Source organism: Mesoplodon mirus (assembly GCF_964341445.2).
Source record: "Mesoplodon mirus genome assembly, chromosome: 15".
NCBI lineage: Eukaryota > Metazoa > Chordata > Mammalia > Artiodactyla > Ziphiidae > Mesoplodon > Mesoplodon mirus.
Window position 1 is genome coordinate 4,395,076 of NC_138991.1, and position 25,046 is coordinate 4,420,121.

A 25,046-nucleotide genomic window follows, 5' to 3' on the forward strand; every position below is an offset into this window, starting at 1 on the left:
TTCCTTAAAACCAGTCTGATTTCTCCCTCACCTTTTTACCGTTTTTTCTTTAGGAGCCCCTATTTTTCTGATCTACAGCTTTTTAGTGGCCATTCGATTTGTGATCTGATACTAAAAAAGGTTTTGGTTTGAAATTAAGAGAAAAAATGTAGCATCAGATCACATGAATGAAACTACATAAAGGGTTCATCAAACCTAAGGAATCTAAGACATTACAATCTTGAGAGCCATCAGAAAAATTTTGTCATTGTGGACTCTGCCACCAAAGGCTACTTGATAATTGGGAAAGAAAGAAAGAGGGAGAAATATTGAATAACTAAAGATTTACAAAATGCAATGGGATTTAAAATGGGTCTTCAGATGTTTGCTAAACACTAATAAATCATAAAACCCCAAGAACATAATTTAGAATGCCCCCACTGATCAGTTACTATGATATCCCCAGTTTGCCAATCTATAAAATTCTAAAGCAAATGCCAGATGATCAGGGAGTAAATGATGAGCATACACAAAAGCATTCTTAACCTTTGCTTCGGGGGCTGTTCAGTAATCCCAACCCTATGTGTGTTTTTCCACTCCTCAAAGACCTTGTTCCCTGAAACCCAACTCAATAGAGACTGTCTTTCCTTCTACGTACCCCGACCTTGGGGAACAGGGTCACAGTACATTTTTTCGTTAGCTATTTCTCTCCTCTTGGAAGAAGAGCAGAACTAATTCTTGTTACTGGTCCATGGATCCTCATTTCTAGCAGCTGATCTCAATTATTCTTAAAAGAATATTTATTTATTTATCTATTTGGCTGTATCGGGTTTTAGTTGTGGCATCCGATCTTTCATTGTGGCGTGGGCTTAGTTGTCCCATGGGCATGTGGGATCTTAGTTCCCGGACCAGGGATTGAACCTGTATCCCCTGCATTGGAAGGCAGATTCTTAACCACTGGACCACCAGGAAAGTCCCTACATGTAATTCTTGTTCATCATTATTTGCAATGGCCACTCATAACACTGGAAGTTTTTAAAAATTTAGTCTTGAGATTTAGGATTTCTTTTTTCCTTGTTCTAAAATTTTTGTTACAAAATTAGCATATTCAAAATTAGATGGGTGTCATGTACAGCATGGTGACTATAGTTAATAAGACAGTATTGTCTATTTGAAAGCTGCTAAGAGAGCAGATCTTAAAATTTCTCATTGCAAGAAAAAAAAATTTTGTAACTGTGTGGCAATGGATGTTAACTTATTGTGGTAACAATTTTGTAATATATACATGAATCAAATCATTATGTTGTACACCTAAAGCAATACAATGTTATATGTCAATTACATCTCAATTTAAAAAATCAGGATAGGGCTTCCCTGGTGGCGCAGTGCTTGAGAGTCCGCCTGCCGATGCAGGGGACGCGGGTTCGTGCCCCGGTCTGGGAGGATCCCACATGCCGCGGAGCGGCTGGGCTCGTGAGCCATGGCCGCTGAGCCTGCGCATCCAGAGCCTGTGCTCCGCAACGGGAGAGGGCACAACAGTGAGAGGCCCGTGTACCTCAAAAAAAAAAAATTAGGATAGTATAATGAACCCCCATGGACTCATCCTCCATGTTCAACCAGTATCAACTCACAGCCAATCTTGTTTCGCTTCTGCCCCCTATCAATGATGTCCTGGATCCGGCTCTGCCTGCCAAGACCTGATTTTCTTCCCAGTTCCATGTTCAGTGACACACTGCTGGGAGTTTGCAACCAACTGCGATGGGAGTATTTACATCATGGAAATTGGCAAATACTACAAATCAAGCCTTCCTTCTCTCTGCCACCTCCGGGCTGGAGAGCCTGTTGTTAAGGAATTACCAGACCATCCACTGCTCCCACTCCCACCCACCCCACTGGATTCTTTTGGAACCTCATATTACTTTGTTTCAGTGGGTACACCTAAAATACTAGAATTCCTTAAAAATTATCACTATAATTCCCCTGTCACATACTAAAAAATTAACACCAAATTTTAAAATATTGTCAAATACCCATTGTTCAGATTTTCCTGATAATTGCATTTTTTTTATTTTTTCATTATTTAAAAAAGTAGTTGGTTTGTTCAAATAAGAATTCCAAATAGGTCTATACTATGGGATGCAATCAGCAAAATCTAAACTATGGAAAGCTGTAGAGGGCAATAACCCTTTCCCTTTAACAACTAAATTGTAATATGTTGTAAGAGAAAAAAAAGGAAGAGAGGGAGAAACCTACAAATTAAACAAGATTTAAGAGTCATATAGGGGCTTCCCTGGTGGTGCAGTGGTTAAGAATCCGCCTGCCAATGCAGGGGACATGGGTTAGAGCCCTGGTCTGGGAAGATCCCACATGACACAGAGCAGCTGAGCCCATGTGCCACAACTGCTGAGCCTGCGCTCTAGAGCCTGAGAGCCACAGCTACTGAAGCCTGTGTGTCTGGAGCCTGTGCTTCACAACAGGAGAGGCCACCGCAATGAGAAGCCGCGCACCACAACAAAGAGTAGCCCCTGCTCACCGCAATTAAAGAAAGCCCACATGCAGCAATAAAGACCCAACGCGGCCAAAAATAAATAAATAAATATTTTTTAAAAAAGTCATATAAACCAAATACAAGGGACTTCCCTGGTGGTCCAGTGGCTAGGATTCTGTACTCCCAATGCAGGGGGCCCAGGTTCGATCCTTGGTCAGAGAACTAGATCCCACATGCCGCAACTGAGACGCAGTGCAGCCAAATTTAATTAATTAATTAACTAAAAAAAAAACAAAACACAAATACAACATGTGGGCCATATCCAAGCAGTAGTTGTCTATGCTTTCTCCTAAAAACTTTATTTTTCTACCTTTCACATGCTAACTGATTTTCCCCCATCTTTATTGAGGTGTAATTGACAGTGGAAAATGTACACCTTTAAGTTGTACAGCTTGATGTTTTGATATATCACCACATTATGCTCATTAACATATCCATCACTTCACATAGATAGCATTTTCTTTTTTTTTTTCTTTGTAGTGAGAACACTTAAGATCTACTCTCCTAGCAAATTTCAAGCATACAGTACAGTATTAACAAAAGTCACATTGTGTACATCAGATCCCCAGAACTTATTCATTTGTGTAACTGAAACTTTACCTCCTGAACAATATCCCCTCACCCTCACCCTCCCCACCCCCCCATCACCCCAGCCCTTGGTAACCACCATCCTAACTCTCTGCTTCTATGAGTTTGACTCTGTTAGATTCCACATATAAGGGACATCACACAATACTTGTCTTTCTGTGTCTGGCTTATTTCACTTAGCATGATGTCATCCAGGTTCATTCATATTATTGTAAACGACAGGATTTACTTCTTTTTTAAGGCTGAATAATATTCCATTGTATATACAGTACTTTCTTTATGCATCTGTCCATAGACAGATTTAGGCAGTTTCCATATCTTGGCATTTGTGACTAATGCTGCAATGAACAGGAGAGGAGGGATACTCGAGATACTGATTGCATTTCATTTGTCAGATACCCAGAAGTAGGATTGCTGGATCATATGGTATCTCTATATTTAATTTTTTGAAGAACCTCCATACTGTTTTCCATAATGGCTACACTAACTTACATCCCACCAATAATGTACAAGTGTTCCCTATTCTCCATATCCTCACCAACACTTATATTTTGCCTTTTTGCTAATAGCCATTATAACAGGTGTGAGGCAATATCTCATTGTAGTTTTGATTTGCATTTCCCTGATGATTAATGATAGAGTGCCTTTTTATATACCTGTTGGCCATTTGTATGTCTTTTGAGAAATATCTATTCATGTCCTTTGCCTATCTTATAATCAGGTTTTTTACATTTTTTGCCCTTGAGTTGTGTGAGTTCCTTACATATTTTGGATATTAACCTCTTATCAGATATATGGTTTGCACATATATTCTCTTATTCCATCCATTGTCTTTTCACTCTGTTGATTGTTTCCATTGCTGTGCTGAAGCTTTTTGGTTTAATGCAATCCTACTTGTCTATTTTTACTTTTGTTGCCTGTGCTTTCAGTGTCATATCCAAAAAATCATCACCCAGACCAATGTCCAAAAGCTTTTTTCCTATATTTTCTTATTTTAGTTTTATGACTTCAGGTCTTTATTTAATCCTTTTTTTTTTTTTTTTTTTTTTTTTGCGGTACGTGAGCCTCTCAGAGTTGTGGCCTCTCCTGTTGTGGAGCACAGGCTCCGGATACGCAGGCTCAGCGACCATGGCTCACGGGCCTAGCTGCTCCGCGGCATGTGGGATCTTCCCGGACTGGGGCACGAACCCGCGTCCCCTGCATCGGCAGGTGGACTAGCAACCACTGTGCCACCAGGGAAGCCCAATTTAATCCATTTTGAGTTGATTTTTTTAGCCATTCTTTAAAAATTGAAGTATAGGGGGCTTCCCTATAGGGGGCACCACAACTACTGAGCCTGTGCTCTAGAGCCCATGAGCCACAACTACTGGAGCCTGTGTGCATAGAGCCAGTGCTCCACAGCAAGAGAAGCCACCACAATGAGAAGTCCACACAGCACAACGAAGAGTAGCCCCTACTTGCCGCAACTAGAGAAAGCCCGCGCACAGCAACGGAGACCCATCGCAGCCAAAAATAAATAAATAAAATAAATTTATTTTTAAAAAATTGAAGTGTAGTTAATTTGCAATGTGTTTGTTTCAGGTGTACAGTGAAGTGATTCATCCTTCTGCTTGTGGATATCCAGTTTTCCGTATACCATTTAATCAAGAGACTATCCTTTCCTCATTGGTAATCTTGTCAAAAGTCAGTTGGCCATAGGTGTGTGGATTTATTTCTGGGCTCTCTATTCTGTTCCATTTTTCCTTATGTCCATTTTAATGCCAGTACCATACTGTTTTGATTACTGTAGCTTTGTAATGTATTTTTAAATAAGGACGTGTGTTGCCCCCAGCTTTGTTGTTCTTGTTCAAGATTGTTTTGGCTATTTGGGATCTTTTGTTGTTCTGTGCTAATTTTAGGATTTTTTTTCTATTTCTGTAAACAGTGCCTTTGGGATTTTGATAGAGATTGCATGGAATCTATCGATCATTTTAACAATATTCTTCCAATCCATGAACATAGGATGTCTTTCCATTCACCTATGTTTTCTTTAATTTCCTTCATCAGTGTTTTATCATTTTTAGTGTACCAGTCTTTCACCTCTTTGGTTAAGTTTATTTCTAAGTACTTTATTCTTTTTCTTGTTTTTGTGATGGAACTGTTTTCTCAACTTCCTTTTAGGATAATTTGTTTTCTGTATAGAATGGTGACTCATTTTTGCATGTTGATTTTTTTATCCTGCAACTTTACTGAATTCATTTACTAGTTCTAACAGTTTTTTTGGTTGTTGTTGAGTCTTGAGAGCTCTCTACATATATGATCATGTCGTCTGCAAAGAGAGCTAATTTTACTACTTCCTTTCCAATTTAGATGCCTTTTATTTCTTTTTCTTGTCTAATTGCTCTAGCTGCAACTTCTAGTACTATGCTGAACAACAGATGAGAGTGGGCATGTTTGCTTCGTACTGAATCTTAGAGGAAAAGCTTTCAGTTTTTCCCCATTGATTATTGTGTTAGAAGTAGGCTTTTCATATGTGGCCTTATTTATTTATTTTTTTTTATAAATTTATTTACTTATTTATTTTTGGCTGTGTTGGGTCTTCATTTCTGTGCGAGGGCTTTCTCTAGTTGCGGCGAGTGGGGGCCACTCCTCATCGCGATGCGCGGGCCTCTCACCATCTCGGCCTTTCTTGCTGTGGAGCACAGGCTCCAGACGCGCAGGCTCAGCAGTTGTGGCTCACGGGCCCAGTTGCTCCGCGGCATGTGGGATCTTCCCAGACCAGGGCTCGAACCCGTGTCCCCTGCATTGGCAGGCAGACTCTCAACCACTGCGCCACCAGGGAGGCCCCATATGTGGCCTTATTGTGTTAAGTTTCTTCTACACTGATTTTGTTGAGAGTTTTTATCATGAATGGATGTTAAACTTTGTCAAATGTTTTTCTGCATTGATTGAGATAATCATGTGATTTTAACCCTTCATTCTGTTAATATGGTGTATCACATTGATTGATTTGCACATGTAGAACTATCTTTGCATCCCAGGGATAAATCCCACTGGTTCATGGTATATGAACTTTTTAATGTGTTATTAAATTTGGTTTGTTAGTATTTTACTGAGGATTTTTGCATCTATGTTCATGAGGGATATTGGCCTATAGCTTTCTTTTCTTATCTTTGTCTGGCTCTGGTATTAGGGTGATGCCTACCTCATAAAATGAGTTTGGAAGCACTCCCTCTTCTATTATTTTGGAAGAGTTTAAGAAGAAATTGTATAAATTCTTCTATGAATGTTTGGTAGAATTCACCCAAGAAGCCATCTGGTCCTGGGCTTTTCTTTGTTGGGAAGGATTTGCTTACTAATTCAATCTCCTTATTTGTTATTAGTCTGTTCAGGATTTCTGTTTCTTCTTAAGTTTTGGCAGGTTGTATGTTTCTAGGAATTTATCTATTTTATCTAAGTTATCCAGTTTGTTGGCATATAATTGTTCATAATAATCCCTTATGATCTTTTTTATTTCTGAGGCATCTGTCATAATGGCTCCCTTTCATTTCTGATTTGTAAAATTTGAGTCTTCTCTTTTTTTCTGCCAGTCTAGCTAAGGGTTTGTTGGTTTTGTTTATATTTTCATAAAACCAACTCCTGGTTTTTTTCCTATTGTTTTTCTATTCTCTATTTGATTTACTTCTGCTTTAATCTTTATTATCTCCTTCCTTTCACTAGCTTTTGGCTTAGTTTGTTCTTCTTTTTCTAGTTTTTTGAGTTGTAAAATTATGTTGTTTATTTGAGGTCTTTCCTCTTTTTTAATGTAGTAGTTTATCACTGTAAACATCCCTCTTAGTGCTGCTTTTGCTGCATCCCATAAGTTTTGGCATGTTATAGTTTCAATTTTGTTTATCTCAAAATACTTTTTTAAAATAAAATTATTTATTTATTTTTGGCTGAGTTTGGGTCTTTGTTGCTGCGTGCGGGCTTTCTCTAGTTGCAGCAAATGGGGCTACTCTTCGTTGTGGTGTGCGGGTTTCTCATTGCGGTGGCTTCTCTTGTTGCGGAGCATGGACTCTAGGCATGCAGGCTTCAGTAGTTGTGGCTCGTGGACTCTAGAGCGCAGGCTCAGTAGTTGTGGCGCACAGGATTAGTTGCTCTGCAGCATGTGGGATCTTCCCAGACTAGGGCTCGAACCCGTGTCCCCTGCATTGGCAGCTGGATTCTTAACCACTGTGCCACGAGGGTAGCCCTCAAAATACTTTTAAAATTTCCTTTTTAAAAAATTTCCTCTTTGACCTAATAATCGTTCAAAAATGTGTTATTTACTTTACACATGTTTGTGAATTTTCTCATTTTCTTAGTGTTTTGATTTCTAGTTTCATTCCATGTTAGATGGGAAAGATACTTGGAATGATTTTGATCTTCTTAAATTTGTTAAGATTTGTTATGTGACCTAACACATGATTTATCCTAGAGAATATTTCATGTGCATTTGAGAATAAGGTTTATTCAGTAGTATATATCTGTTAGGTCTTTGTGTCTATGTCGTCTATTGTGTTGTTCAAGTCAGCTGTTGGATAGAACATCCAGAAAGAAAATCAGTTATTAAAAGGCTATGGATTTTTGTATGTTGATCTTATAAACCTATTCTTTTCTAAATTCTCATTTTTTAGTAATTGTTTTTCTGTGAATTTTTTTTGGGGGGGGACTTATGGTATTTAATTATATTATTTGCAATAAAGAATAGTTTTACTTCTTTCTTTCCAACTCTCAGACCTCTGATTGCTTTCTTTTGTCTAATTGAATTGGCTTATATTTTCGATAAAATGATAAATATAGTATGGCAACGTGAGGCATCCTTGTCTTTTTTGATTCTTGTTCCTGACATTGGTGGAAAAGCTTTTAGATATTCCTCATTAAGTAAAATGTTGTGTTTTGTAGAAAAATATATTTTATATATGTATCATACATATATAATTTATATACATAACATTTATATAATATATGCTACATAGACTCATATTAAGGGAGCATCCATTAATCACTATTTTATTGGATTTTAAAAAATATAAATGGATGTTAAAATTTGGCAAATATTACTATTTTGCCAATATTGAATCAGGTTTGAATTCATAGAATAAATCTTACCTAAGCATGATGTTTATTTTTTTTAAACTAATATTGGATTCTGCTTGCTTATATTTTAAGATTTTATGATTGATATTCATAAATGAGATTGGTCTGTAATTTTATTTTTGGATGCAATGTTTGGCATGTTTCAGAGTCAGTGTTATACTTCATAAAAATACTTTTGAAAGTTTCCTTTCATTATATGCTGGAATAATTTTAAGTAGTATTGGAATTATTTGACCTTTAAAGGTTTAGTAGAATTCTCTTATAGAATTACCTGGGTCTGGTGCCTTTTCCTCTTCCTCATTATAAAAAAAAAAAAAATTTTCCCTCCTCCCCTCCATCCTAAAAATTTTTTTCAGTATATATACTGAAAAAAAATATCAAATCATAGGTGTACAGTTCAGCAAATTTTCTCAAATAGAGTATATTTGTTTAATCAGCATTTAGATCAAGAAGCAGACCCTGGTGCCCCATAAGCCTCCTTCATGTTTCCTTCCACTCACTAGCTTCCCACAACAAGAGCCTGAAGCCCTTTTGTCATGGTGCCCTCTAGGCTCTGTATTTTTTTCCCCCCCTATGTTAAGTGGTCTGCTTAGATTTTTTTTGTCTCCAGTTTTGATAAACAGTATTTTTCTGGACAATTATCTATTTCATCTAGGCTTTCAAATTGATTTATATATAATTATGCAAATTAGTCCTTTATGATTTGAATTTTTTACCTGTTATATTCCCTAATTCTTAAAAACTACAGGTTCTGGGTGTATCTTTCTAAAGTTCCATCATGGTCCATGGGACAAAAAATTATAAATCTCTGTGTGTGTGTGTTTGTAATAGTGTTATTTATTTATTTTTTTGTAATAGTGTTATTGAACACATACTTTTCTGTCTTATCTAGCTAGCTAGCTATTTATCTCACCATCTATTTATCTTGCTATCCTGGTATCTGTGTATATTTCACATGTTAGAGAGAACAAAGGGCATCTACAAAGCATTTGCATTCCTGATGAGAGAATTGATTGGGCTGTCCTTTTCTTCTTTCTGCCTTAGGCTGAGACATGATACCATTTTGCAAACACGGGAGAGAAGCCAAAAGAATTGTGGAGGCATAGGCTCTGCCATTGATGAGCTGCTGAGATAACACCAGGAAACACCTACCTCCAGAATTCTTGGTAAGTAAGAGGTATACGCCTCTGTTTGTGCAACTCCAAGTCAGGGTTCCATTATTTGCAGCTGAATACATTCCTAACTGATAGAGAAAGTAAGATAGGCGAAACCAGACAGTTTTTAGGCGAAACCAGACAGTTTTAGTTGTTCATAGTATGTAAATGTTTATATACAGAAAAATTATTGTAAGGACACCAAACTCGCCAACTCTAAGTTAGGAACCTGAGTAGCAATTTCACAAATTAAGTGCATATTGCATGGCCTTTTTAGTGTAACCATTGTTAAAAGCATAATTTGCATAATTTATTCACAATGTTTTAGATGTATTTTACCTTTTTCATTTTTGTACAGTGGGATACAGATTGGTTACATCTTGTACAGATGATAGGGTATATCCTCCTAGGGTTTCAAAATGATTAAATGAGATAATCCATATAAAGGGCCTAGGACAGTGCCTGGCACATGGTAAAGTGCTCCATAAATGTTAATTATAATGTTTTAATAAGTAATATTGATTAAAGAATAGTGATGTTTGCTACTCATACTTAGATGACTAGCTCCTTGTCATCCTTTGCATTCCCATAAGAAAATTCACCTCCTCCGAGAGGCCCTCCCTGGCTATTCTATCTCAAGTGGAATCCCTCCCCAAATAGCTCCCATTCCCCATCACCCCCATCCTGTTTATTAGCCCAGAGACCTTTTCATCATTTATAATTCTTTTAGTTATTTATTTAGTAAATGAATGTCTCCCCTGATAGGACTTACCCATGAGAGCAGAACTCCCAGTGGCTGGCATAGGTTCTGTACTCTCTATATATTTGTTGAGTTAAAACGATCACCAAAAATGTCCAAGAGGGCTTCCCTGGTGGCGCAGTGGTTGAGAGTCTGCTTGCCGATGCAGGGGACACGGGTTCGTGCCCCGGTCCGGGAAGATCCCACATGCTGTGGAGCGGCTGGGCCCGTGAGCCATGGCCGCTGGGCCTGCGCGACCAGAGCCTGTGCTCCACAGCGGGAGAGGCCACAGCAGTGAGAGGCCCGCGTACCGCAAAAAAAAAAAAAAAAAAAAGTCCAAGAAACCATTATCATAAGAGAATACCATTTGACATAGAAAGGCTGTTCTGAGGTGGCCATTTCTTTGGGAATAATTTTGCCTACATTTAAATAAAAGTGAAGGTGGGTAAAATTTCTGACCAATTCTAGACCCTCCTCAAACTAAACCCTCAGGGGGCTTAGTGGTTTTTTATCATTATTATTATTTTTTTTAATCTCTAAAAGATCAAAGAATAGTTATTTTTAATATTTGGCCTCCACAGCTTTATAAAGTGGAGCACAAATTGTTACTTTTAGAAAAATATGTTGTTTTGCATTTGAGTAGGGATGTAAAATTCAGCTAACAATTAAAAAACTAATGGTTTATTGTAATCAAATATTTAGATGAAATTCTTCATGATTTTTTGGAATTCTGAAGATCCTAGAATTTAGATTTTAAAATAGCCCTGTAAGAGTTACATTTGGTACCAAGTCAAAGGGAAAACGAAAATGAAATTGTTTTAGTAGAAGGGATAAATCCCAAGGAGGAGAAGGGACCCTGAAACACATCAGAGTGACTGGAGGTGGCCCCATGGCAAACCTCTGAACTGGGGGTAAGGCAGGACTGTGTCCAGTGCCATTCTCTGAGGGACAAGGACGTACGTTTCCCCTCCCCGACCTGCTCACGACCCCCCCACCCCACCATCACCACCGGATATGGAGTCAATGGAGACATGCAGGATTTCCCCTTGGAGTCATGGGTCCTGCCTGGGCTCCTGGCAACTGGCATCCAGGGAAGAAGAGCAGTAGACCTTCTCTTTTTTTCTATACCTTTTAGAACTACAGGATATTGTAGTAGCCAAGCAGTGGGCTTTGGCTACCTGAGTTTGAAGCCCATTTTCCCTGCTTAACTCTTGGGGCAAGTTACTTTGGTCTCTCTAGGCCTCATAAAATGGCAGTAATAGCTGAACCTGTCTCACTGGGCAGTGATTTAATTGGCACATAGTAGGTGGTGGATAACCGTGACTTTTATTACCCTCTTTCTGGACGTGATCACAAAGTCTCTGCCAGTTTTGACCAGCAAGGGCCGGGGATTCTGGGATATCATTTTCTATGTATAAATGTTCTATAGCCTGAGAATTTGCTTCCTAATTGTGATGGCTATGTGGCTAGCATAGCAATCTTATGTGGGTTATTCAGAGAAGGCTCTAGAATTTCTGTGTGGGCGGGGCATACAGGCGGCCATCTTGGAAGAGGGGCTTTGGGACTTTATTCTCCGCCAGCACTTTACTTGGATGGGTGTTTGTATGGTGGGCTGGTCTTGTACTTGTTGCCTAGGGTTTAGTTAATTGTGTTTATTTGGAGTACTTTGGACGATTATGGGAATTTGGGGACTGGTCTTCTGGCTATATCTGCATAGCAAGCACTCATGTAGATTATATGTTAATTTGGGGGGGGCGGTTTGAGGGTCGTTTTGTAATGAAATCTACCTAGTAAGCCAACAATTTTTATGTGGAATGAATGTTACATAGGAAGCTTTGGGAAGGTTTATGGACATGGGGTATTTGCTACTTTTTCTGCCCTCCGTGGGGCATGCTTTGCTCACCTCTGGTATACTCTGCTTCAGGATTAATTGGCTGGGATTAATTTGACCTAGATAATGGAATAGGAAGTCGGTTTTTGGCCTGAATTACAGAATCAACTTGATTAATGTCCCATTTGGCCCGTTTCAGAGGGTGCAATGATTGATGCTTTGGGCAAACTGGTCTCTCCCTCCCACCCCTCCAGGAAGCCACTCCATGGGTGACCGTGAACTTAAGGGATGAGCCTGGGGGGTGAAGGACTAGGGAGCCCAAGTGGACCTCAGGTCCAAGCCATAACCCACCAAGGATTCAGAGTTTGATGTGGGGCCCATGAGTGCTGGTGGCCACCCCCTCCCCCAACAGTGGTGGAAGATTGTTTGTTTTATTTGTATTTCACTTCATTATGAGTGAGGTTGCATGGTTTCCCCAATGTTAATTAGTTATTTGTACATTTTTTAAAAAGTAAAATTGTTTGTTCATGTACCTTGCTCATTTTTGCGAGAGGTGCTTGCTAATTAATTCTTCAGAGCTCTTTGCTTATTAGGGAAACTAACCCTTTGTTACAGATTTTTATCCAGTCTCCACCCCCACCCCATTCATATTTGATATTAATTTTTGTACGGTCATCCCCCAGCCCTCTTTGGTTTTTTTTTAAATCTTAGGTCATGCTTAGAGAGGCCTTCTATAAACCAAGATTTTAATTATAAAAATTGACATTTTTAAAGTAACTTTTTGTACTTAACCATATGTGTTTGACCCACACTGAGTTCATTTGTGTATGGAATGAGGTAGGGATCCCGTTTTTTTCCCAAAATTGCTATACCATTTCTTTCTGATTATTTGATAGCTTTGTACCAGCTTTATTCCTCCTCAACCCCCACCTCCCACCTTTACTGAGATATAATTGACAAAATTTTAAGATAAAGTGTAAAATGTGATGATTTAATATACATTGTACACCATTTCTTGAATAACTCTTTTCCTGATTGTAAACTGCATTCCTAAATCCCTCCCACCCAACTGAGTCCCTGTCTTAATGCAGGACAGACAGCTGAAATTCAAACACCTATTTGGGGAGACTAGGTAAGCAGGCACACTGTGAGACAATATATAAGGGTATAAGTTGATAGACTCTTTGGATAGGGCAGCAGTGATCAAAGTATAGAACTTTTTTGATGGGACTTAGAGGTTTTCTATGGGGCATTGGGTTCGAGAGGAGAACAGGGTGGACATTTTGTATTGTCTGCAAATTGTTTTCAGAAACCCAAGATTAGGTCAACAAAAACATAGAGTGGCAATATTTTATACCCACTTATAACCTTGAGGCCTTGTCACCTCAACACGGGGGCCTCCCAACTTTTGATGCAGTCAAAACCCTGAACAATGGGTATTTGCTTGAAACCACAAATAATTCACGGGAGTCACATCCTTTGCTCACATTTAATTTTTATTTTGATTTTTTTTAATGCTGCACAACACAATATTTATTTCATTTGTTTCATTTATGTCATTTATTCTTTTATTTCTTTATTTCTGTTTGCTGCTGTTATTTTACTTACTTAAAGAGAGAGGGAACGTTTGTGGCCTTTTTTTCCTTAATCTTTTTCTGTAGGCCGCCTTAAGCTTTCTAAATTTGGAATATTTAAGCAAGCTGAAGGGTAAAGGGGGTTTCGCAAAATCACTTGAGGGAAAGGAAAGGTTGCTTTGTTAATCGTGCCCTATGGTGGGTGATCAACTGCGTGTACAATTACGTTTCACTTTTAATTAATTGTGCTTAAGGCCTTCATTAAATTTGGAAGTTCCCTTCTTAGAGCAGCTCATACTGACGGAGGTGCATGCGCTGGATGATGTCACGGCAGTCGTTGAACACACGGCGAATGTTCTCTGTGTCCACAGCGCAGGTGAAGTGGGGGTAGCAATAGTGGCGCCCATCTCCACTGGCAGTGCTGATTCTCTGTGGGCGCAGGAGGGAGCTCGGTCAGTGCCGCCCCTCCAGTGAGTCCCCCTGTCAGCAGTGGGGTCATCTACCCAGGACTGCCCACCAGTCATCGATGTCATGTTAAAACAAACCCAAATTGGTGGTGAAATAACACTGAGGAACTGGATGGTTTGACCCCCCAATTTAGAAGGAAGGAAACCTACAACCCTAAGAATAAAAGAACAAGCAGAGAGAGGGAACCGAAGACAGTCTCTACTCACCAGAAATTCGTCTCGGATGAAGTACTTGGCCCGGGTCACGCGTGGGTCCTCTCCGGGCTCGGGAGTCGCTGCAAAGAATATAAATATTTTGTTACCTAAGTGATTAAAATAAGGTTCTTTGGCTCCCCCTACAGATCCCTTATAGTGTGGTGGTGGTTGAGAGAGGCGGGGGTTCCATTCTTAGAGGATGTTCATTTTTAAAATCCAGAACAGAAATTTTTAACATATGCAAGACACCCCATAGGACCAAGGGGCACTAATCAACTGCAGAAGGCCACACATACCATCCTCAGGAGTAGTGTAGCGAGCAAATTCTGGAAAGTAGTCCTCAATCTTCGATTTTCCAGCGAGGACTTTCTCAGCGAGCAGATCTTGCTTGTTGAGGAACAGAATCACAGAGATGGTGCGCAGCCATCTAAGAAAGAGAGACACAGGTTTAATGCCCAGGAAAAGAAAGCGTTCTTTCTGCAAGGGGTTTGAGATGCTTGCCCAAGAACTTGCACAAGATTCTTTTCTACTAGCCATGCAAATACAGGGCCTTGAGATCAGTGGGGAGGAGACCAGGGGGTCACCGCACAAACCTATTGTTCCAGATGCTCTTGAAGAGGTTCAGAGCCTCCTGCAGGCGGTTGGTCTGGTTGTCCTCCCGGATGACCATGTTGTAGCTGCTGCTGGCAACCACGAAGATGATGGCAGTCACATCTTCGGCACAAGAAAGCAAAAGCAGTGCACGTTAGAAGTGGAAATGACCCTTAACGATGAAAAAACCCAAATGTCCTTACAGAGCAGAGAAGCCCGTGGCTTCCGTACCATTGAAGCACTGGATCCATTTGCGGCGTTCATCACGCTGGCCGCCCACGTCAAACATGCTGCAGGAGAGAAATGACACCTGGTCACTCCAAGGGCCAACACTGGTCCACCATTCTCCCGGCCAGAGGGAACGTCAAGAAATCTCTCTCTCTCCTTTTTTTTTTTAAAGGGAACCATTTACTTACTGGAAGTTGACTTTATCCACCTGGAACTTGGTCTCAAAGATTCCAGAAGTCAGGACGCGGCAGCGCAGCAGGTCCTAAAACAAAATCTTAGGTCAAGGGATCTCACCCAAACCAACCAAAACATTATTAATAATTGACAATCTGGGGCAAAAGTCTTGACTAGTTCGGAAAGAGGGCTCTACCTCCTCTGCTTGTGAGACCGTGTGCATACCTGGTCGCTGGGCACATAGTCAGCCTGCTTGATGACGTCAATCTTGTCCAGGAAGCTGGGAGGAAAAGAAAAAGGCACAGGGGTGACCACACACTCATGCTACTTTGCCCACTATTGCGGCCTCTCTGCCAAGTCCAGCTAAATGGAAATGATCACCCCACAGTTACCTGGCATTAAGTCAATGGGGAGTTTGCTTGTGTTCATTATGAGTCCAAGCTTATGCCTTAGAAAAGGTTAGAGCAAACAGAATTTAAGATAAATGTACCTGGCTGACCAGTAGGTCTAGGAACCAGGAACTAGGGGTGGGCTCTCAGGATCCCTGGCCTACAGGTACAGCACAGGCCGGTGCAGAGCTCTGGTCTTGCTTTAATTTTAAAAGGCTGGTTCTGTGCATGTCAATTAGCTGAGGGCCCAAAATCAGGTCTGATTTTGTGCCATTTAATAAAGGCTGAGTAAAAAATTCACGATTTTCAAATTGTTTGGTTTTGACTAAAATGGCAAGTAGTTTGAAAATTGTACCCTTCCATGTCACGCAGTTCTTTTTAAAAAATGAAAAAGATGGCACACTTTAAAGAAACAAGGATTCCCCGCCCCCCAAGGGACTAATGAAAATAAGATTGAGTTACTCAGAAAGGGCATCCCTTCCTTCTACTTTTAAGAAGGGGCCCTTTTGGCCCTTACCACAGTGAACAGGAAACAGACACAAAGTTCCCTTCCGTTCCACTTGGTCCATGAAATAGAACAGTCCAGATATTAAACTTTGAGTTTTCAAAAAACCTCACGGCCATCCAGGTTAGGGGCCCTTATCTGGGCAGGGAGCATGTACAGTGGAGGGGCGGGGGCGGTCTCAGGGGCCATCATTAGTGATGCCAAAGCTTTAGAGGGAAAAGCAGTGTTTTCTATCTCCCACTCCACAGCCATAACTGTTCCCAAAGTAAAAACTATCTTGCTTGTGTTGCCTGACTAGATACAATGTTAGGAAAAATAACTTCTAAAAGACTAGACTAATTTAACTACTGTGAAAAGTTAATATTAAAACCAGCTTTTGGGGGGGGGGCAGGGGTCTGGATTGTTGTAAAGTGGGCTAATCAGAAAAAAAATCACAAAGAGAGAAAAGTCTATTTAAAGAAATTCTATAAGGTTCCCCCCCCACCTTCCTTTTTACCAGTTTAAAGTTAGTCTGGCTTAGAGGATATACCGACTTGCCCAATCAGTCTTACATTACAGCACCGGGCCAGAAATAGCTCCCCAGCCGCCCTGGCCTGCAGCATGTTGCCATGGCAACAGAACCACAGTTCTATAAATAGATCATCAGCACCAAATCTTGTGAGAGAGACATCTGGAGTAAGGCCAGCCAAACCCCAGCTCAACAAATAAAAATAGGCACCTTAAGGAACGGGCAAGGTACCAGGAGCTCAACTTTAACATAAAAGCCGTTAAACCAGAACCACGGTGGTCACTGCAAAGGCAGGACCACTTTAATCATCGGGCTGGGGAAGACACTTTCTGAGATTCAAGCTATGTTCCCTTTTTCCCGGAGTTCCCTTGAAACTTTCCACAAATTGTGCAAATGTTGCCATTTTCAGATAAAGTTGCAGGAGCAACTGAATTTTGCCTTAAAAAAACAACTTTTAAATGGCGTGAGATTCAAAAAAAAAAAACCAAAAAAAAACCCTGGCTAACTGTTCATCAATGAAGTTGTTACACCCTCCGTGCTTCCAGAGCGCTCAAAACTGGGATGGTTAAACCCTCCTAATCTTGTACCTGTACTTCTGACTTGGATCCAAAATACAAAAGGCAAACAATTCCAGGATTTCCATTTGTTTTGCGTTACTATAATTAGCACTTCCAGCTTTAAGCTCAAACTTTTGAGAAAATCAGGGGCTTTGTTGAAGGAGGGGTGGGGGTGGGAGGGTCACAGGGACCGGCCCAGATGGACTGTTTTTCTGCTCCTTGAAAAAATATACAGATTTGCTTGTATATTAAATCACAAAATAGCTACATGTGTGACAACTGAAAATAATCAAATGCATTTTCGATGGGAAAGCAGGGCCAGGGAAAGATAAATTGATAGGTTTCACAGCGCCTAACATCAGCTTGTGTGATGTGTCTGTAACAGGATTCTGGGGAGCTGGCTTCGTGTCTGCTGTTTGAGCGCCGTCACCTCTTCCTCCCTCCTGTTTATTCGAGTGGTTTTCACAATAAGTTCCTCTGGCGTGGGGCTCCTGCGTAATGCGATTTTAGCTTTTTGTGAGCCAGCCGGGGTACCTTGGTCCTGGTTACTTAATATTTTCAATAGTAAAATGGTTTGTGAGTTTCAGTCACTTACATGAGAGAGGCTAAAACATCACAAAGCTCTCTTGCCCTTGCCCCGGTCATAAAAGACAATCCAACTTGAGAAAATGATAACTTAGTACATTTGTGCAACATCAGCAAACAAACGGTATCTTTCAAATATTTTTTATGGCTCTGAACCTCACATATTTGCTATGTTAGGTACAGGATAAGGAGGGTCATAAACTATTTAAAAGGCAACTTTCCAGCTGTGTTATCACACCCACTGGAAGACAGCCCATGAAAGGACACAGCAAGGACCCCATGGGGGGAGCATCCTTGAATTCAGGCCCAGAGTGAATGAATAAATAAGGAGAGGAAATGGAATTCAACACAATACCCGGCTCTAGATGAACTAGAAGTATTGCCCTCCGGCAGCTACTGTAGTCACCTACCTGACAGCAGAAATAGCAAAGCGACTTATCAGTCACCGAGGAGGAGGAGGCATATTTTTGTCCTCACTGTTCCTCTGTCAGGTTTTTACATCACAGCAATAAAACAGAATATTTCTACCTGATCCAAAGTGTGAGAGCTGCCCTATCTCCCTAAATGCTTGGAGGTCCATTCAGTTAATTACTTCAAGCTGATTAATTATGAATGTCACTTTATTGCAGGTAATTATCATTTCGCTCTAACAGGCGTTAATTGTTTGTGTAAAAATAATGTCACTGCACTGAAAAGTGCTATTAAGGGCTTTATAAAACAAATGAATCAGACTAGAACTTTCTAACCGCGGGTGGGAATAACTGGCTGGCTTCTATGAAAAGAACTCATTTACAAGAAACTTGGAAAGTGGGAGTCAGGTTTGTAAGGTGCGCTCCGTGTGCGCCTATCTCACATGCGGACGTGGAGACGCGGTTACTCACTACTGAGCGCAGTCGATGAGCTGGTACTCGTTGGAGCGCTCGTAGCAGGCGCGCACCCCCTCGTCCTCCCACAGAGCCTTGGCGTGCTCGTAGAATTCCTGAAAGTGAACACGAGAGGGCAGGTTTAGACGCGGGAGCTGCTCCAAGTCAATGAGACCGGAGTTTACTCTGCCACCAACCCTGGGTGTGATTATTCCCAATTTCGGAGCAAACTAAGGAATGGGCGTTCCTAAAGACCTTCAGCGTGCTAAACGTATTCAAAAATTGAATCCAGCTGTCCTCGTATTGTGAATTACTGTTCTTGGGAAGTTTTCATCCTATATCTTTGGGAGTGGGGGGAGGGGCCAGAGTAAACTACTGAATAACTTTGTTCACCCGACGGCTCATCTAGGAGGACTATACACTCGTTAGGAGGCGCTGCCAATGTATGATTCCATGTCGTGGAAACAAGACGTTTTCATTTGTGCAGATGTGGCGGGATCGAAATTTTCCTTCCAGGAAAATTTGAATTTTAGAAAAAAATATTATGGTTGGGAGTTGCTGGCAAATCTGACCCTGTCCATCAATGCCTGTCAATCAAAAGAGCAAATGACAATGATCTCTACGTGGTTTTAAATGGCAGTAGGTCATGATTCACATTTCATTTGAACAGAACAACATTTTTAATTGTATCGGGGCAATTCGTCCCTTACAAGGAAAGTGAAGGTTTTTCTGCAATGTGAATGCAGCAAGAAAAGGGTCAAAAGTAGGCAGGAACGTGAAGTTCAGCTAACAGGAGACCCTTAAGAGGTCACCGTCCTGGTGTATTTTTAACGGGCTGCCTTTTTTCTCCTATTAGAAATACAGAATCACGTCTCATGAAAGTCTGTTTGGCATTATGTGTACTGTGTTTACTGCTCGACTTTTTTTCCATTTAAAAGAATTTACCTAGCCATACTTACTAATACTGCTTCCTTGCTAGGAGAAGTTTGCAGCCAAACCCATTTAAAATACACAAACACAAATTCCCACGAAAGCCTGACAAAAGGCAACAATAAGTCATTGTTTTTGCTGTAGACAAGTCTTTTCCTTCTGGGCCTTATAAACGTGCCCATCTTTCCATCTTGTTTCCTGTTCCCCTCTTATAAACTATTCTTCCCCCACAAAGGGGTCAAAACATATATGCTTGGGCCACAGGCAATTTTGTGTTCCCTAAAAATAGTTCTTTATGGAGCAGACAAATCTTTGTAAGCAGTGTCCTGCACGCCAGCCAGGGTGCATAGAGGCCAGTCCCTGGGTTATGATTTCTTTAGGGGAAGGTCTTTTCTTTCTTTTTTTTTGAATAATGAGAAAAGACTTCATTTGCCCCAAGACAAGGACTGACTTTAGAAAAACCTTAATAAAGGTTAAATGGCAAATTGTTTAAAATGAGAATATCTTCCGTTTATAAAACTCAGAGCTGGCACTTCATTTCTGCATCCCTTGGTATCTTAGGATATTTTTGATTAGCTGGACAATTAGCATTTGTGTGCCATACTTAACAGTTTTGTTTGTCACAAGATGTGTGTAAGGGAATAATTAAGGCCGCCACAACTCATGACTTTTTCTCATAAACATTTACAGTCTAATACAGTGAGAACTGTAGTATTGAACTGTGATGTTTACTTGCGGGGACGGGCGAGCCAAGATTGACAAGGGGTGACAGAAGTTCGCTCATCCATCTTGACCAAAGCTCTAATGATTATTTTTCCTATCAATATCACAGAAATGGGTTTTGCTGGCAGTGTGCCTGTGTGGAGGACATCCCAGGGGGTGTGTGGGGTGGGAAGGGGCATGGGCTTAGCTTACGGGAGGGAAATCAAAGTCTGGCACGTTCATCACGCTCAGAATGTAGTCCACTCTGAACTGGTTCTCGGGGTTGGCCAGCTCCACGGGGGGCACCAGGTTGCTCATGGCGGCCACGATGGTCTGAAAATGATGGGAGCAAAGCGGTCAGGGGGACAGCGCTGTCTGAAAGGGAGGCTAAAAGAATGACAAAAAGGACCAGGCACGTACTTCAATGGCCTCTTTCAGGTTGTTCTTGATGTCCTGCACTTTGGTTGCCTTCTCACTACAGTGGGATTGAAAAGGGAAAAAAAAATCATATTGCATCACGCTGACTCACAGTGTCGCTTCAATCACGATTTTCCAACTAAAATAGTATTCTGTTCTTGAAGGAGTGGTGGGTTCGTATCTGTGCAGAGGTTGGAGATTCCCGAATAAAGGTGGTTTCAAATGATAACCTCCCAGACTGTGTCCTGAGGACACGCCCAATTGGGGCAGATTACCAAGTCGGCATCTAGATAAGGATCAAGGCTACTGTACCAGAAGTGGGGGCTGGCTCACTACCATTCAGGGGTGCTTCCATTTTCTTGAGGCCCACACGGCACACCAGCACTTCCGAAAAGGTTCCTACTGGCCCTTGCTAGCATCCCTGCTTTGGGGGTGGGGCTGGGAGGGGGAAAAGTTCAAGGTGTGCCTTGGGGCTTCCTCAGTCACTGGATTAGCACATGGAAAACCAGTGGATGAAATGCAGGTGGTAGTGTTAATTACAGATTTGAGGGCTTTGGGGCCCTGCTTATTTATTTTTGTTTATTTCAGTAGTCACTGTGTCTGTCACTGCAGGCAGCAGCAGCGGATGACGTTTCTAGTTGATGATGTTAATATAGATTGATCCCTCGATGTGAATAAGGTAAAATAAGATTCTGCCCCCGGAAGGCTTTATGATCTGGGACTTATTGTGGGGGGGGGGGAAGGAGGCGGTGTGGCCCATGCCCCTCGGTTAAGTAGAGGTTAGCGTTTGTTGCTCATTGATTTTAACTTGGGCACCTGGGACGGCCTGTGTGTGGATGTGGAACCGTCTACATTCAGGGTCCCTGGGACCACGGGTAAAGGCCACGCCCTTTGGCTCTGTGGTCCCCTGACGTTGTTTGTCCCCGTGTCTTTCAGACACTGTCCTTCATCACAGGCACAGCCAGGCAACATTCTCGGGTTTGGGTTTTTAGGGGTTAAGGACCTCTTGCTCGGGGTGTAAATCTTGCCACTCTACTGCCCAGGCGTCACCTCTCGGTTTGGGGGGTGGGATGGGGTATTGAACCCACAGCCACGACACACCTACTGCGTATTAGGCCCTGGGATGTAACAGCAGCGTCACGAGGACCTAAGGTGCTGTCCTCACAGAGGAGGGAGCCGAGGCTGAGGGCGGGAGGGCCTGAGTGACGGAGGCAGGACGACAGAGGGGCAGACAGCTTACGTTGTCTCTTGCCGGGATTTTAAAAGGAATCTCTTTAAAGAGAGTCCCAATTTTTGACGTATTCACGGGGTTAATTGCCCAAGAGTCGTGGGATGGAGGTAGAAATTAAACACGTAGCCCCTCAGGGGCAGAACACGACAGGACATTAATGCAGAGGACACGCGGTGGGGGGACGGGGGGCGGGTAACAGCAAAGTGCAGCCCAGCGGGGAGGTCAGCATGTGACGTGGGGAGACGGCTCTCGGGTCGGGGGGACCGCGGCGGCGGCGGGGGATGGGGGATGTCACGTGCTCTCCTGCAAGAGCCCCGCCCCCTCGAGAACCTGGCCTTTCCTTGCATATTCGTTTGAGGGGTGGGCCCTCGTTTTCTGAATGATCTCATCGCATTTCATCCCTACCCCAGGGTCAAACTAGCCTTTGAGACCCCGCCCCTCTCACACCGGAATCAGGAGGTGGTTTAGAGGTGCTGTGCTCATCAGGGGCTGAGGGTGTGGGGCGACATATGGTACCAGGAACCCGCTCATGGTCGGGAGAACTCCAGGCACGGATATGAGAACGTGCTGCCAACCAGGAGAGTGGGATCCGTGCCCCAAGCCCCCAGACTCTTAACGCAACGACCCTAGGCTTAAAGGGCGAGTGTCCCGACCCCTCTGTGGGGCTATCCTGCTTCGTACGTTTCTGAAAATTACTAATCGTGTCCAGACTTGGTGCTACAGTCTGAATCAGGTATTTAAGCCGTTGGAGTTTTAAAAGGACACGTGTTTGTCCCTAACGTTCACCCAGGAATTCAAAGTCAAAACCCCATAGGACAAATCCATTCCCATTCATTAGAAACAAGCTCCATTTCCATGGTACTGAGAGCCTTTAACCTTTGTTTTTATGGTCCCACCAGAGTTAAAATTAGATATGACCGGGTATTTAATACCCAAATGAACACAGAGCAAGAGAAAAGTTATTTCCAGAAACCTGATTCTTTCATTCAGTTTGATATTTTGGTCTAAGTAGTAGTATGATAATTGGAAAACTTCCAGTCTTAAATACGGATATTTTGAGAACGTGTTCAGTATTCATCTACGTATGTGAATAGGTGTGGGAGTATATCAAGTATAAAACAGCTAAAATAGAAATCTAAAATCTAATTCGGGCGTGTAATACTAACATAAAAATTCCTCCATTGAAGCAGTTACTCTGTAGATGGAGCTATGATTCTGGGGGCTGGCAGGTTTATCATAATTTTTACTATCGCTTAATGAACTTAATGTCGATTGTGACATTCGGAGAAAATTCCTCAGATGTCTCTAAACTACTTAACAAGGCCACATTGTATATCAATTGCTAGAATTCTGATGGACTGAAAAATGGGGGCTGGAAGTACTTTTAGGATATTGTAGCTTCTCTGCCCCCCCCCCCCCCACGTATAAAGCAGATCAGGGCTGCTTTCTATGCTGGGTTTGAATTCTAAGAGCTGCCCACCCCGCTCCCCCCTTCAGCTAAGTATTAGGGGAAGGCTATGTCGTACTAAGTTCTACACCTTTTTTATCTTTATGCCTTTCTTTTTTTCCTTTTGTGGGAAAAGACAGAAGACAGAAGACAGACGCAGGATACAGGGATTGCTGAGACATGCAGATAATTTTTATTTATCACATATGTTAATACTTATTTCTACTTGTAGAACAGAGTCACAGATAGAAGAGCAGGCTGTTAATAGGTATTAGAAGGGTTCAGGGGTCTAGCATAGCATCTAGTACACAGTAGGTGGCTCAGTAAGGATGTGTCATAGCTTTTAAATGCCAACTTTTGGTACAGTAAACTGTCAATCACTTTTTATGTAGATGCCTTGGATGGTTGATACACTACATTTTGTCAATTAGGGATTCTTTTTGTTTTTTTTTTTTTTTTTTTTTTTGGTTATCTTTAGAGGTTAGGTGGTAGGGCCCCCTCCCCCCCTCCCCAACAGAATAGTATTCTTATTAGAAGTTCCTAAGACGGGCAATTCCAGCATGCAAAGTGTGATAGGACATAGCCGGGAAGATGAGAAATTGAAGCCATCATCTAGGGGTAATATTGTCTAAAAAAAACAGATGAACAAACATGTGTCAGTTACTTGGTCCCGACCCCCCAGTATCCTTTGCCCCTCCCCTCCCAGGCCACAGAAGCCATTTCTTTGAGATGCCCTAGGCTAGGTCAGTCGGCTCTGCATGTTCTCAGGAGAAATAGCTGCTCCCTCACTGCAGGCTGAATAAGCAAAGCAGTGCTCAGAGAGGGTTACCTGGCATGCGTGTGTGCGTGTGTGTGCGCGCACGCGCGTGACGGGCAGTGCGGATGCAGGAAGTGAAGAAAAAAATAATTTGATAATGAATGGAAAAAGATGGAGGCCATCATTAATTTCCTGTCCACTAGCTAACATAAAGTGCCTTGGGTTAAAATTAATTTGACAATTTAAAAAAGACCAGAGGCTTTTCGAGATCATTCTCAACAATGACCTTCCCCTCCTCCTCGGCACTTTTTTTTTTTTTTTCCCCAAAATTAAGGACAGTGTGGCACCACGTATTTTAATAGAGGTTTAAAAAAAAAAAAAATTTTTCCCCCCCGGAGGTCTGAAATTTTAAAATCAGACCAACCACTGGATAGATGGAATTTAGTAGTTTTAAAAACAAGTAGCCAGTTTTAAAAGCAAGTAGCCAATTCAAATGGTGAGCTGGGGGGTTGGGGGGGAGGATAGAAACCATATGGAAAAACATCAATTCTCGAGAAACACTAAACTGATCATCTAAAGCTGCAATCTATAGCCTTCCCCCAGCTGGATCTAATTATACTGTAAGGTTGGCCAAAAAAAATTGTTTTGCACTTCGCTTGCTCTGAAATGTTAAGAAATGATGCTGTTTGCAGACATATACCAAGATGACTGACTGATGGCCCTTAAATGATTTTGGTTTTCTTCCCGGGTCTCTGTGTCCTCAGTTTCCCAGTATGACCTTCGTGTGTGTCAAATGTGCGTGTGAAGAAGTTTCTCTGTTTTTGAATGTGCCTACCCATCGCTGTTGCTCCTTGCGGCCTGCGGGTCCTCTTCGCCGCCCCTTTTAAAGAGAGATTGAAAGCTCACCTAATCTGCAAGGCACCGCAATTTCACAAAAACCCCACACAGCCTCTCTACATTCCTAAACAAATGGCCACCATCCTCCCG

At 41.8% G+C, this 25,046-nt stretch overlaps 1 protein-coding gene and 1 long non-coding RNA gene across 8 annotated transcripts in view; one reads left to right on the forward strand and one right to left on the reverse strand.

Annotated features, from left to right (window-relative positions):
• LOC309816355 overlaps positions 1–9,361 on the forward strand; it is a 60,765-nt gene extending 51,404 nt beyond the window's left edge. The window contains exon 3 of the long non-coding RNA XR_014296017.1: positions 9,260–9,361. This is a non-coding gene — a long non-coding RNA (uncharacterized lncRNA). The remainder of the gene's footprint in view (positions 1–9,259) is intronic.
• Positions 9,362–13,522: 4,161 nt separating this feature from the next.
• Positions 13,523–25,046, reverse strand: part of GNAS (GNAS complex locus) — a 53,762-nt gene continuing 42,238 nt past the window's right edge. For 2 of the 7 annotated variants that reach the window (XM_082645535.1, XM_082645537.1), the window contains exons 3-13: positions 24,895–24,939; positions 20,628–20,682; positions 20,421–20,540; positions 18,594–18,691; positions 15,394–15,448; positions 15,183–15,256; positions 14,998–15,056; positions 14,769–14,889; positions 14,472–14,602; positions 14,188–14,255; positions 13,523–13,942 (exon numbers count right to left, since the gene is read on the reverse strand). In XM_082645535.1, the coding sequence (XP_082501661.1) occupies positions 13,796–13,942; positions 14,188–14,255; positions 14,472–14,602; positions 14,769–14,889; positions 14,998–15,056; positions 15,183–15,256; positions 15,394–15,448; positions 18,594–18,691; positions 20,421–20,540; positions 20,628–20,682; positions 24,895–24,939 (973 nt within the window). In that variant the 3' untranslated portion in view covers positions 13,523–13,795. Of the gene's footprint in view, positions 13,943–14,187; positions 14,256–14,471; positions 14,603–14,768; positions 14,890–14,997; positions 15,057–15,182; positions 15,257–15,393; positions 15,449–18,593; positions 18,692–20,420; positions 20,541–20,627; positions 20,686–24,894; positions 24,940–25,046 lie in introns of all 7 variants that reach the window. The other 5 variants (XM_082645540.1, XM_082645536.1, XM_082645541.1 and 2 more) reach the window with 3 other exon arrangements.